General features: G+C 49.3%; 1 protein-coding gene across 1 annotated transcript in view; it reads right to left on the reverse strand.

The window, feature by feature from the left end:
- Nucleotides 1-14,266, reverse strand: part of EPHA1 (EPH receptor A1) — a gene marked incomplete at both ends in the record, with an annotated part of 35,492 nt that overhangs the window by 5,619 nt on the left and 15,607 nt on the right. The window contains 6 exons of the mRNA XM_082337843.1: nucleotides 186-282; nucleotides 2,839-2,998; nucleotides 3,574-3,698; nucleotides 4,961-5,293; nucleotides 6,202-6,357; nucleotides 12,442-12,832. Of these exons, the coding sequence (XP_082193969.1) occupies nucleotides 186-282; nucleotides 2,839-2,998; nucleotides 3,574-3,698; nucleotides 4,961-5,293; nucleotides 6,202-6,357; nucleotides 12,442-12,832 (1,262 nt within the window). The remainder of the gene's footprint in view (nucleotides 1-185; nucleotides 283-2,838; nucleotides 2,999-3,573; nucleotides 3,699-4,960; nucleotides 5,294-6,201; nucleotides 6,358-12,441; nucleotides 12,833-14,266) is intronic.

Here is a 14,266-nt window from a genome sequence, read left to right on the forward strand (position 1 = left end):
CCTGCTAATCAAAATTCCTTACTGAGACTCATTCCATCTTGCTGCAACACACTGGTCCTACTCTTTCTTCTCTAACCTCTACCTGTCCGATATTCTGTGAGAAATTAGGGCCTCCCTCCCTTTCTCAAGCCCCCATAGCTATTCCTACATCTATACCTTTTTCAAAACCAAAAATCAACACTTACTTTTGCCGAAAGATGAGAAGTCCCAGAAGCAGCCCAATAAATAATAGAACTCCGAAGATAATAGAGACTATGACTCCACCAGACAGAGCTCCCGTGTCTGCAGAAACAAAGAGAAAGGCCATATCATTTAAAAGACCAAGAACTGTTTGTCTGTAATGTAGCAACCAGCTTCTACCAGCCAATGGTATTAGGTAAGCTACGGCCTTTTGTCTTCCAGACAGCAGAGCCACCAGATTGGAGTCCTATCGTATTGTTATTCATGTGCATGGAGCACATTCTGGTGGGTATCATCTGGTTGACTTTTATCTACAGCCTTGGTCTTCTGGTTGAGTCATTTATCCCTATGCCTCATTTCCCACAGAAATTCCATGACACTTTCAAAAACGAAGAACAGCTGTTCCTTCCCTCCCACTCCTCTCCAACCACTGTTTCAGATCCGACCCTTCTTCCTGCTCAGTAGCTGATTGAGACTATGGCACAGCAAAGACATGATTTTCCCCAGCAGCCTAACTTGACTCTCTCCTTTTTTTATTAAATTAATTTCCCCCTCCCCTTCCATCGATATCTGGGGCTGGTCCTTCGCCTAATTACCCTGACAGAAGCCTGCTTAGGTCTTTTGAAACAAGCAGGTACTGATTTATGAACCTGCAGTCTAACATCATATTCCTGCTTTCTCAAAACTAGGCCTCAGGTGGTTTCATTTTGTGATTGGGTAGCATTCAAATAGTGTTCATGTAACACAGGTTGTCTTATTCCACTGAGATTCTCAAGCTAAAGCTATCCACTTCCGAACAGTGTATTTGAATTCATCAGAGAAAACGCTAAATGACCTCTGTTGGTGAAGTATGTGGTTTTAAAGCTTATTTCCCATAACTTCTAAAAACTATTTAAAAAAAATTAAAAATGCATTACTGGAAAGTTTTCATATCCGTATCTAATGAGAAACTACACTTTTAGTATTTTCCCTAAAGAGATTTAGGAAAACACCCAGAAGAAAGAAAATTCCTAAAGAAATTGTTTCAATAAATGAGCAGGTTTTAAAGTGAGGAACAGCTTGTGTGACACAGACAACTATCTCTGGAAGTGTTTCCTAACATCCAGTTCAATGGTCAGCATCCGTAAAGCCTAATTAACCGTTGTTATTCCTGCTCAATTCGACGCTGACTCATCCCACTAAAACTATTAAAAATCACTAGCTTAGTTAAGCAGAAATCAAGAGGCAGAGCTAATGTTCTTTTCTGTTAAAAACAAAAAGGCAAGATTTGGAAGGTGAAATAATATCTGTTATTAATAAAATGGACAAGCTTTTAGGTACATAGCACTTCTGCAGGAAATTAAGGGATATAAATTCTCAAATTCAGATTAAAAAAAATTGCCCCTCCCAGCAAAGCTGGTTCCACTAATATCCCTAGGCCATTACAGCTAAACAATGTTTCTAGTATTATCAAAGAAGAACTCCCATCAAATGAAGCCTTGCTGGCATTTCTTTTTAATCCCTTTCACACTCAAGATACCTTTGTCTTGGCATGATGAAGTGATCAACTTCTATTTAAAAAAAAGCATAATCTTGATGAAAGTATTTTCTAACATGTCCTTTTTTAATTATTAAAAAAACCATGGAAGGTACACGTTAACTTGCATATTTTCCAGAGCCTTTGTGGTACCTTGTTCTATTGGTTAAAGATCATTTATGTCATCATTATTTGGCTCTGTGACTTCATGAAAATTTTACCAAAAGCTCCAGGTGCCAAAAAAGCCCAATCTTTAAATGATATTCCAATCACGGTATCACAACTCCTTATCAGCTTTTACACAGTTAACTATTTAGTTACATAAAGGTACGTATGCCTTTGCTTTCTTCCATGTCCTTACAATGAGACTAGCCTTTCAAAGGCATCATTCCAACGGACGTATTTCTAAAATTATCCATGGAGTCAATAGGATCTGTGAATGTGTGGAACGAAGAGAGAGCAAACTCCATTATACAATTTTTTTGATAAAGGGGAAGTCTCTGAGTAACCCAGGGAAAGAGGAGGTTGGATGTGAGGCCTGTATGAGATGTTTTTTGACATAGGTGAAATGTCTTCCTTGTGGCCTCAATAGCTTGGCCTTCTGCACTTCATGCTTTGGTGGAACACTTTTTTTCAGCCACACATACAATCTTTTGGGGCAGAGCTTACATTCAGGGGCTAGACTACATACAGTGGAAATGATAAAGCTGGAAAAAAAAATAGTGGTGAGGTCCTTTGAGTTCTCCTTTCCACTAGTAACTTTCACACAAAAGGAGGCATATGGTAATCATTTTGCTAATGTTCAAGCTTAGAAACATCAGCCAGAATAAAAATATCTTTCAGAACTAGATGAAGTGCTGGTAAGTAATTTGCCAGTACACTGTACAAACCTGAGACTGATCAGTTCTGAACGGGAAAGTTCAAGTGGATTTTATATGACAGCAAGGAAACGGATAAATGTCTCCTTGTTCTACATTTTTTACAAAGCAACAGGCTTGGCCCTGGTGACAAGAAACTCAGGAGTGTGGTGTCTGTGCCTTACAGCTAGCAGAACACAAAAAGAGATCCGTGTACCATTTGAATACACAATCCAATGGAGAAGTGAGCTTCTCCCAAATGAGATACCAGTGGTTGTCCTTTACCTGGTGGAAGGGTGCGGAATTCCTGCTCCGGGGAGTAGGGCCCAGGCCCGAGGGGTGTGATGGATCTCACACGAAGCAGGTAGGCTGTGTCTGGCTGCAGGTCTGTCAGAGTGACATTTGGCTCAAGAAGGTGCTTCACTGTGTAACGTGCCTCCTCTCCCTGCAGAAATCAAACAGGGTCAAGTAACAAATACAAGCTGAAGAAAGAGGACACTTCCACCCTTTTGTGAGGGTTTTTCCGTGCTTTTGTGAGGGCCGCAAAAATATCAGAGGGCTGGAACACCTCTGCTGTGAGGAAAGGCTGAAAGAGCTGGGGGTGTTCAGCCTGGAGAAGAGAAGGCTGCGGGGAGACCTTATTGCGGCCTTTCAGTACTTAAAGGGGGCTTATAAGAAAGATGGGAACAGACTTTTTAGCAGGGCCAATAGCGATAAGACAAGGGGTAATGGTTTTAAACTAAAAAAGGGGACATTGAGACCAGATGTAAGGAAGAAATTTTTTACAATGAGGGTGGTGAAACACTGGAAGGGATTGCCCAGAGAGGTGGTGGATGCCCCATCCTTGGAAGCATTCAAGGCCAGGCTGGAGCAACCTGATCTGGTTGTAGATGTCCCTGCCAATTGCAGGGGGGATGGACTAGATGGCCTTTAAAGGTCCCTTCCATCCCAAAGCATTCTATGATATGCTATGATACCCCTTTGGGTGAAAGGGGAAAGAACAAATAAGGCAGGTCTCACCTTCTCAAAGAACATGACCTCATACTCCACTGAGGTCCGGCTGCGCTGCCGTGGGGCAAGCCAAGAAACAGAAAGACTACTGTCATCTCTTTGTGTCAGAATAAACTGGGATACTGTCACCGGAGCTGCAAGGGAGAGAACAGAGAACACCAGGAAGAAATACAAACATAATGCAAACTAGGCCCTCTCTCCACCAGAAGCTCTGTCTTTCCTTCTCTGGTCGTATCACGCAAGTGGAACTGACTCTCACTGCCACTGGCACTCCCTCATCTTTCTCTTCTGCGGTGAAAGGGAAACGAGGTCTCCAGCTGTAATTAACTGCTTTCCACAAATAGTATGCTTCTACCCCAACAACGGAAGCATAACTTTGTTTGGCCCTCAAAACAAAATCAGTGTTCCAAGAAATTACATTTAATCCAGCACTGCACTGGAAGCGTTCAATTTGAAATAAAAATGTTAGGATTTTACGCTCTTACAGCAGCAGTAACACAACTATCCTGTGTGATTTATGAATGCAGCTCCCTTTCATAAGGGCATGGTGAAATTCAGTGCTCAAAATCTGTCAGCTGACTGCAAATGCATGCTGTTCATGAATAAAAAGATAATTCTCAACAGTCTGCAAGGACTGAAGAGTCAAGTCTGGTTCTCTCCTTGTCCTTCATCATCACCAGGAAGTGATGAGGCGAGCCAAAAGTAGCTCTGCTTTTCTAGCTCAGAGTTGCGCTGCCCCCACATAGCATCAGGAGAAAAGTCGTACTTTGTCACTAAATCAGAACATGGGGAAGGCACCAAGGGCTGTCGAGCACTGCGATGTCACTTTTCTGTAATCACGTTTCACAGCACTCTGAAAAATATTCACAGGACAGCCAAACCAGCCAGCTTGAAGCTAAACTACAGAAATGTGTCAAGAACTTGCATGTTTTTAACATCCTTATTTCTCCATGCTTTCAAAGGTTTGGTTTTTTTTTTTCAGTTACAGCAGGGTTTCTGTTGTGTTTAGTTGGATTTTTGGTTGGATTTTTTGCAATATCCAAGTCATGGGAAATATTTAATGCCACAGTCCCTTTTCTTCTTGTCACACAGGTAAGAATACTTAGGCTGGACTGCACTAGTGTAGGACAGGGAGGGCTTTATCCCCCTCACCTCTGTTAAGTCCTTGGTGGATTCATAGCTCTTGGTGGATAATGATTACTGCTGCTTTGACTCACAAGGAATATGACTGATGGACTTCACATGCCAGAGGCAGAGGTACCTTAAAGTCCTTATCATACCATCCCAACACATGTGGCAGACAGAAGGAGAAGATGGAGAAAGCTTAAACATTCACAGCTTAAACATTCTTCCTTTTCCTGATGAGCAGGAAGAACTTTTCTCTGCTTCTGCTAACCTGCATGTCCAACTGCGACCCAGAGAGCTGGAGCAGTTCTCTGTGGAGCAGGTCCCATTCCTGAGACACCATTACGGGCTTCCACAGAAAACGTGTAGTTGGTGTAAGCTTCTAGGCCATCCACGTCCACAGCAGGTTTAGTGAGACCAGAAGCACTGGGGGAGAATACCACACCGGCCTCACATGGCTCACACGACAGGAAATGGCAGCGCTGGCAGAAGACCGTGTAAGTCAGGTCCTTTCGTCCACCGTGGTCGCTGGGTGGCTGCCACCACAGACTCAGCTGTGTGCCAACAAGGGAGAAGCTGACATTGCGGGGAGCTGAGGGGGGGCCTACAAGAAGCATGAAAGAAAGTATTACATCCAGCTGTTACTACACAAAGTACCGTGGCAGGTTCCCATCTGCTGATGCATTTCAAATGGAGCCTTCTGTCCCCCCAGCCTCTCCCTCTCTGATCTTGCATTCCCATTTCCCAACATTTTGTTTCCTCCCATCTCCTTGTTCATAGAATCACGGAATGTTTTGGGTTGGAAGGGACCTTTAAAGATCATCTAGTCCACCCCCCCTGCCATGGGCAGGGACATCTTTCAATAGATCGGGTTGCTCAAAGCTCCATTCAACCTGACCTTGAACACTTCCAAACAGAGGGCATCCACAACTTCTCTGGGCAACCTGCTCCAGTGTCTCACCACCCTCATCACAGAAAATGTCCCGTCTAAATCTACCCTCTTTCAGTCCAAAACCATTGCCCCTTGTCCTGTCACTACAGGCCTCGGTAAAACATCTTTCTCCATCTTTCTTGTAAGCCCCCTTTAAGTATTGAAAGGCCCCAATAAGATTTCCCTGAAGTCTTCTCTTCTCCAGGCTGAACAACCCCAACTCTCTCAGCCTTTCTTCACAGGAGAGGTGTTCCAGCCCTCTGATCACTTTGATGGCCCTCTTCTGGACTCGCTTTAACAGGTCCATGTCTCTTTTGTACTGGGGACCCCAGAGCTGGATGCAGTACTCCAGGTGGGGTCCCAGGAGAGCAGAGGGAGAGAATCCCCTCCCTTGATCTGCTGGCTGCGCTTCTTTTTATGCAACCCAGGATACTATCGGCTTTCTGGGCTGCAAGCACACATGGCCATCTCATGTTCAATTTTTCGCCCACCAGTATCCCTAAGTTCTTCTCTCTAGGGCTGCTCTCAATAAGTTCTTCCCCCAGTCTGTATAGATATTGTTCTTTCTATCTGCGACTCACGGGTGCAAGCAACGTTCTGGCCCTCCGAAGGTGCTCGGTAGAAGCCTGCGTTGCAGGGACAAGATGTAGCCCCTGACTCGTTGGACAAGCTGTTGGGCGGGCACTTCAGGCAGCGTTTCGTCTCCAGGGAGTGACGATAGAATCCTCGCTGGCAGGCTGTGAAGAGACAAGTCAATAGAAGATGAACAAGAAACTAAGATCAACAAGAAACCACCTGCCAGTTTTGTTGAGTTCCTTGAACTCTCCTTTATCTGCTTGCTTTTCTTCCATTTTCTGAGCTCACAGAAACATTTGGGTTGGAAGGGACCCCTGGAGGTCACCCAGACCAATTGTCTTCTCAGAACAGATAGAGAGGAGATGCAAACTCAAGGTAGGATCAATGTTATGACAGGACCTGTAGACTGAAGAAGGGGGATCTCATTCCTCACCAATACTGTATGAAAACAGAAGCTGGTCAACCTCAGAGACTTCCTTCAACATAAACCCAGACCAGTCCCCACCTTGCCCTTCAAGCTTTCTGCACCATAAAGAAGAGCTGTAAATATTAGCTCCAAGTCCTCGTACTCCGAGTCAGAGTCCTCTGCTTCCTGACTTCATATGGGAAAGCCAGCAGAAGCATCTCTTCTGATTTCAAGTGCTGTACCAGAGCATCACCTAGCAGGGCCCTGGGGAATACCTAGATAACTATCAGTTCGCCTACCAGCATTGAGTGTAACTGGCTATGGAGCTAACACAGACTGCAAGAGAATAGGTGCCACGTGCTTTCTGTTTCCAGTCCTACAAAAATAAGCAGCCACATCTTTCTCTAAGTATAACAACTAACACTCTGGCTTTGCTGCTTTGCTGCATTACTATTAGCTTGATCTACAGGAGCACTGGTCTATCTACCAGTTATCTCAAGGTCAATGCTTCACCTCTATAGGTGTGTAGCAGGGAGAAAATGAGGGAGGGAGGTTGAAGTAACCTGCGAATTTAATGGTTTACCGGCCTGTGCTAAATGAATCTATCAAATGTTCTTAAACTAAAGAAACAAACAACCTATCACTAATCAGATGGTTGAGGAATGCACATACTCATTTTCTGCCACAGCTACCACCTTGCATTTAACTTGAGCATTGAGGGAATGACCCTTTTCATATTGCACTATAAAAACAACAATGTCCTGTGTAACCCTCAGGAGATCCCAACGGAGAACACCCTAAAGCCACCAGCTCAGGAGCCTGACACAAATAGCTTACTGCGGTGGAGCACAGCATAGGAAAAGACAAAAATCAATCCAGCCACTCCTACTATGTGACACAGAGGAACACCTGAGGGACCTGAAAAAATTTCCACTAACAAAGGCCAAACAAGACTCCTCACCATCAGTCTGAGGAAGAGTCATTATCCTCACTGTACGTTGAGATCTCTCTCTAGAACATCAGCAGAGAAGTGGCTTCATCTCATTCCTATTGGTCCCCCTTCTTGCCCCGGGATGGCAGGCAGACTGGCCCATTAACATTGGATAACGTCAACTGGCCTACCAGTTGCATAGTAATACCATCACACAACCATGTGGGGATACTATGACAATACACAGGCCAAAAGGATTTGCAGCAGTTAAGCCTAAAGAGGATGGAAAGGAGAAGTAATCAAAAGAAGCAGAAGCAACCAGCACCTTCCAATTTGGAGAAATAACAGAACCACTCAGGAATGAGTCTGTTATTCTGAGCTACAATCATACAACAATGTGGTCAATGATAGCAAAGCCTGTTGAAAGAATTACAAGGCTCAAGCATTGCCACCAGCCCAAAGAGATTCCATTTATATTCAAGACCAAATCATCTCCTTCAGAAACTGGCAAGAAGAAAAGTCACTTTGATCTCTGGGCTGCTCATGACTGGGAGCACCTCTACATGCTGGAGCAAGGATGAAAGCTTTGTGGCCTCCTGCCATTTTGCTCCAGCATGAGATTTCAAAATTCCTGACACTGGATCAGTTTGGGTCAGGAGAGCTTTGACAGCAACATGAAAAACAAACAAAGCGCAGGACAACAGACTTGTATAACACATTGTTCCCTGGACAATACCACCTGCCATAAATATGGGATGACATACACACCCTCTTATTATCAGGCTGAGACAGTCAGCATGTAAATTAGGGAAATCTGGGTTTGGGGACCTTTGCAAGAGCAGCTAGCTCTGACACCAAGAGAGCCTCTGTTGGGCCTCTGCTCCTCCAAGCCTACGCTCCAGTGTCACTCCAGCCCACAGTCCCCATCTGCTGCCTCGTCTCTGGTCTCCACTTTACTCATCGGTGGTGCCGAGACCCTTCAAGCAGGAGAGCTGCCTGGCAGGGAGAGAGCACCAGGAGAGCTGCCTGGCAGGGAGAGAGCACACCTGGTAGGGAGAGGGAGCGCAGGCAGGGAACTGCACAGGGCACATCTGGGTGAAGGGACAAAGCCAGGAGGTAACCGGGCAGGCACCGGCTGGCCGGACCAGGTCACATCACCTGAGCCTGCGGCTAGAGCAGTAACCTAACGGGGGGCAGCAGGTGCAGGCAGGAGCGGAGGCACCTGGCTGCCTGTGCGACCCAGACACCAGCACGGCCCCGGGCCCGCTGGGAGGGACAGAGCAGCAGGGGTGAGGCCACCCCGCCTCGGACCGGTGGCCCACACAAGCCCAGGCCAGCCCCAACTGGCGCCCTGGAAGCAGCACGCAGAGCAGAGCCCCGCAGCCAGGGAGAATCATAGAATCGTCAAGGTTGGAAAAGACCCTTAAGATCATCGAGTCAACTGTTAACCCAGCACTGCCAAGTCCATCTATACCATGTCTTCGAGCACCCTATCTATCCGTTCTTTAAATACCTCCAGGGATGGGGACTCAACCCCTGCCCTGGGCAGCCTGTGGCAGGGCCCGACAGCCCTTTCGGGGAAGAAGTTTTTCCTAATATCCAACCTAAACCTGCCCTGGCGCAGCTTGAGGCTGTTTCCTCTCGTTCTATCACTTGTTACTGGGGAGAAGAGACCGACCCCCACCTCGCTACAGCCTCCTTTCAGGCAGTTGTAGAGAGCAATAAGGTCTCCCCTCAGCCTCCTCTTCTCCAGGTTAAACAACCCCATCTCCCTCAGCCGCTCCTCACCAGCCTTGTGCTCCAGACCCTTCACCAGCTTCGTTGCCCTCCTCTGGCCACGCTCCAGCCCCTCCATGGCCGCCTTGGAGTGAGGGGCCCAACACTGAGCACAGTACTCGAGGTGCGGCCTCAGCAGTGCCCAGTACAGGGGCACCATCACCTCCCCGCTCCTGCTGGCCACACTGTTCTTGATACAGGCCAGGATGCCATTGGCCCTCTTGGCCACCTGGGCACACTGCTGGCTCACGTTCAGGCGGCTGTCAACCACCACCCCCAGGTCCTTTCCCACCAGGCAGCTCTCCAGCCACTCCTCCCCAGCCTGTAGCGTTGCATGGGGTTGTTGTGAGCCAAGGGCAGGACCCGGCACCAAGCCTTGTTGAATCTCATGCAGTTGGCCCCGGCCCATCAACCCAGCCTGGCCAGGTCCCTCTATAGGGCCTTCCTGCCCTCCAGCAGATTGACACTTCCACCCAGCTGGGTGTCACCTGCAACCTGACTGAGGGTGCCCTCGATCCCCTCATCCAGATCATCAATGAAGACGTTGAACAGCGCCTCAGGGCGGACCCCCGGGCCCCGGCCACCCTCACCCGGCGCCGGGCCGCCGCCTGACCGCACCCCCGGCGCCTCGGCTCCCCCGCCGCGGCAACCGGGGCCCAGGCAGCCGCCGCGGCGGCAGCGGCCGGCAGGTGGCTGCACAGCACCGGCGAGGCCCGGCGGTGCCCGGCCCCGCCCCGGAGGCGGTGCGAAGCCTCCCCCGTGGCGCCCGGCGGGTCCGGGGGCGGCAGAGGCCGGCGGGCCGCGGCCCGGGCCTGCCGCATGGCGGGGGTGAGGCGGCGCTGCCCGGCCGGCCGGGGAGCCCGGCTCCCACCGCCGCCCGCCTCCCTTCCCTGGAGGCCTTGGGCTCCCTGGGCAGAAGCAGACGAGCGGCTGCCCGCGGCTCCCCCCGCAGCGCAGCCGGCGGGGGTGGTGCAGAGCCCGCAGGCCCCGCTCCCGCCCAGCCCCTCTGGCATCCGGTTTCCCCGGCCCTTGGGCACCGGCTGCGGGCGACAAGATGGGAAAAACAGGCCTGGGAAAGGGCCTGCTGAGGACTGCAGAGGGCAGAGAGGCGGGTGGCGGCCCTGCCTTCATTCCTTATCCCTACAGGTGCTCTTCGGAGACCGCCAGCAAGCGCCGGGCAGCCTGCGGGCGCCAGGCCTGAGCTGACGGGGAGCTCGGCTTGCCCGCCACCCTGCAGAGCCCATCAAGGAACCAGAACACAGGCCAGGGGCACAGCCAGCCTTTGTGTTCACGGTAAATTACATACTTGAGGAAGCTAATCGCGGAGCTCTGGGTTTATCGGCAGCAAAGTCTGCAACGCTATGAGAGGCTGAGAGGTGGTGCTCTGGGCAGGCACAGTTTTTCTGGGACCACGGGATGGCTGAGCCATTATGTACCCAGCAGAGCTTTATACGGCTGGGAATTCACTGAGAGGTGGAGTGAATGAGTTCAGAACCTCGACCTCTGGCTTTCTGTTGCCTCCTGTCCTGTAACAGAGGTCAGGTTCTCCTCCCTGTTATGAGACAAGGGTTGTAGTTAAGCTTTCCTTTTTTTTTGGTTCCTACTTAAGGCAAAACTCAGAACCAGAAGACACTGCCAGAAGGTCTTCCTTCATCCTGTCTCCCTGTACATGTTGAAGGAGAAGTCCTTCATCTTCTGAGGACGAAGTAGAAGCTGTGACCTCAGTCTTTATCCTGAACTGGATAGTTCCCAGTTCTTTTGCACAATGCCTGGTCTTTTCCGCTGGGGGAGAAGGACACCAAGATATCCCCCAGCAGGCAACCTACATTCATCTTCTGCTCTGATCCTCCAGTAAGACACTGCTCTGAACATGAAGTACCCCTGCTAGGTTCTCCCCTCTTCCCTTCCTCTCCTGGGAGACCTCCCCAGTCCCTACTGATCCTACAAAAGACACTTCTGGCTGCAGCTGTACTTGGGCGGAGTGGGATAAAAGCGCAGATGTAGAATGAACCTGTACTGCGATAGCAGTCAGGGCTTGTCCAGGCATGACGGCTTCCCTGCCCCTTCCCAGGGGAGTGCTCTCCGGAGGGCGGGGAGAGCTCCGTAGCACCTAAGTGGAAAAACTGGCTGAGCTACGCAAGGAGAGGGGATTGCTGGAGAAGGGAGAGGATCTTGTGCTTCAACCCACACCAGCTCCCCAAGTGAAATGAGCAGCAGGCAGTCGGAATTCATAGAGGCACCAGATCCTCGTAGCGAGGCAAAGGCAGAACAAAGCAGGGACAGGGCACCCGCTGACCCTGACAGCGGTGCATGGATTCCTTTTTCTATATGCCTTAGCCTTGTGCCATACGACGCTGACAACAACAGCAGAGATGTGCTGTCTTTTACCTCTCTCCCTGCAGTAATATACATCCCCCGAAACACCAGGCATATCCTCTCCCCTGACAAACACACAAAGTTGCCCTAAGAAGCTGGATCTTGTCCCTTCTGTGGCAAAGGGAGAGCCCTGCACTGCTTGCTCCAACAACGCTGGCTCGTTCTGTGGCTCCAGTCTCCCAGTGACTCCTCTGCCTGCTAATTGCTCTTCCTCAGAAACGAGCTGGGCACCGACAGTATTGTGCAATGTGCTTTACATGGTTTCCCATGGCAGAAAAGCCATCCCAGTCCAAGCAGAAGGGGACACAGAGGAGAAACTCGACCTCCTCCAGCTCTCAGTTTTCTAGTCACGGGACAAATACACTGCTCCATGTGTCTGACCTGTCTACCCTGAGAGAACAAGGCTGCCATTTAATGGTTGGGAACCAGTTGTTGAGTGAGTCAGTGTCAATCACACAGTTAGAGCTCGCAGAAACTAGCTCCAGAGCTGAAGGCTCCTGGATGAAGCCCAAGAGGGAGTGGAGAGGTGTGTGCAGGTCTTACACCTGCACATGAGGAGAAAAATCACAACTGAAAAAGAGAAGCTAAGGAGGGGAGGAAAGGTATAAGATACACCTGGCAGGCACAGAGGGCAGGCAAGAGAGAGGTAGACCACACTGACGCCCCTAATCCCACTTTATGCTTACAGATGCTCTGATCTCTAGCTCCCTGGAACCTCTCCCATGGCCTACAGCCAGTGTCTGTCTGCATACTCACCTACGCAGCTCCCATCGGCTTCCTCAAACCCCACAGCGCAAAGGCATCGGCCCATTGGTACCAGCCACTCCCCGTCAGTGCTGCAGTGCATCCTGGGGGGAGAGCCCGCTTCTTCAGCTGCATACTCCACGCAGACCCCGGGCACTTCTGTCAGCCCTTCTGAACCTGCTAGTGTCTCTGGAAAACGGGCCAGGCCCCGCACTGCCTCCGGGCAAGTCTTGTAATACACTCGGACAGACACCATCGCTACGCAAGCCCCGGAGTTCTGGAAAGCCAAGTAGAAGCCCCGGCGAGACAGCTTCCCAATGGGGCACACTTCTGTGTTCAGCTGCATGGCGCCCAATTCGATGTCTCTGCTTGTGAAACTTCGATCTGCTGCCACAGTGTTGAGCTAAGCGAAAGAGAAAAAGACAACGGCATTAACATCCGAGCAGGCAGCAGCAGCTGAGATACCCATGCCTCTCAAACCTCTTTTACACAAAGGCCTTTTAGAGGCTGCATGGTCAACTGTTTCTAATGCCAGCGCACTGCATGCTTTCTTTGCACGTGGAGGAAGTGTTAACGGGCTCCGCATCCCTTCTTGCCTCCATACTTTCCAGCATCTCCTTTCAACTCCTTGGCAGTCATTCACTGGTCTTATATACTACACTGTGTTCTGGGTCTCTGATCTCGGAGGTCTTTAGGAACTGCCCCTAAAGGAGCAAATCTCTCTTCTGTGATATTCTTCTTTGCAAATTGTATGCAGTAAAATCACAACAGTGCTTAGAGTTGTGGTTTTAAATTGACCACTGAATTACAGCCACCTGTTTCTAGGCTGTACTTGATACAGATCACATCATCTACTGCAAGGTGCTTCTCATACAGCACTCCACTATTTCAGCACTGTAGGTACTCAGGTGAAAAACGCTCCCACACTCTTACATTCCCACTGCCTCGGCAAATAAAGGATGAGAGAGAGAGATGCTTTCAATGCTTAGGCAAATGGGAAAGTCCTCCATGACAGCATGGGATATGGAAGAGCTGGACTGTAGGTGGGGTGGCCTTTCTTCTCAGAGAGCCAGCCTGATAACTGATCCTCTCCACCGCAGGCCCCTCCCCATTACATGACACCACCCACTCTGTGGAGTGGGATGGCAGATGAAAGGATCTGCACAGCAGCTGCATCTGGCAGAGGGATCCTAAGGCAGCTTTAGGAGTTGTGGAGGTATCGCATAAATTCACCTGGTAGGTCCCAGCTGCAGGGGAGGTGGAGGAGCACTGGGGAAGGAGGGGAATCCGTTACCAGAGTCCTGCTCGGCCTGTGGTGGCCTTTACTGTTCTTTGTTTTCATCACGTGCCCTTTAAACCGCAGAGGAAAGGGCAAATAATTTAGGTCTGTGATTTCTTTTAGGACAGAACTGGATTATAGAAGTTCCTTTACAAAAAAATCTGAGGTTCCCTGTTCTGCAATTCAAATGTTTCCATGGCAAGAGGGAACTCTGCTGGGGGAAACAGCAGTTAAAATATAGCGGTGCTAAATACTTTCACACAAGGGAGAATTTCATTATAGCAAGCCATCACCTCCAGTTTTAGAAAAGAAAGACCCTGTATCTCGTAACAATCAGAGTAAATGATCAGGAGCACAGAGACCTGAACTGGATTCTGTTCTTTGCTTTGTCTAATCTTGCTTTGTTACCTAAGGCAAGTCAAATTCCTTTGGTCTCTGCTTTACTATTTCTAAAAATTGGTGTAACCATCTAGCACTGTTATGACCCTTTAGAATCCTTACCTACGTGGTGTCCAGTTAAATAAGTGCTTACGCAGAATGGAGGGCTGATCTCATTTG

Source organism: Platalea leucorodia, assembly GCF_965183815.1.
Source record: "Platalea leucorodia genome assembly, chromosome: 2".
In the NCBI taxonomy this organism is placed as follows: Eukaryota; Metazoa; Chordata; class Aves; order Pelecaniformes; family Threskiornithidae; genus Platalea; species Platalea leucorodia.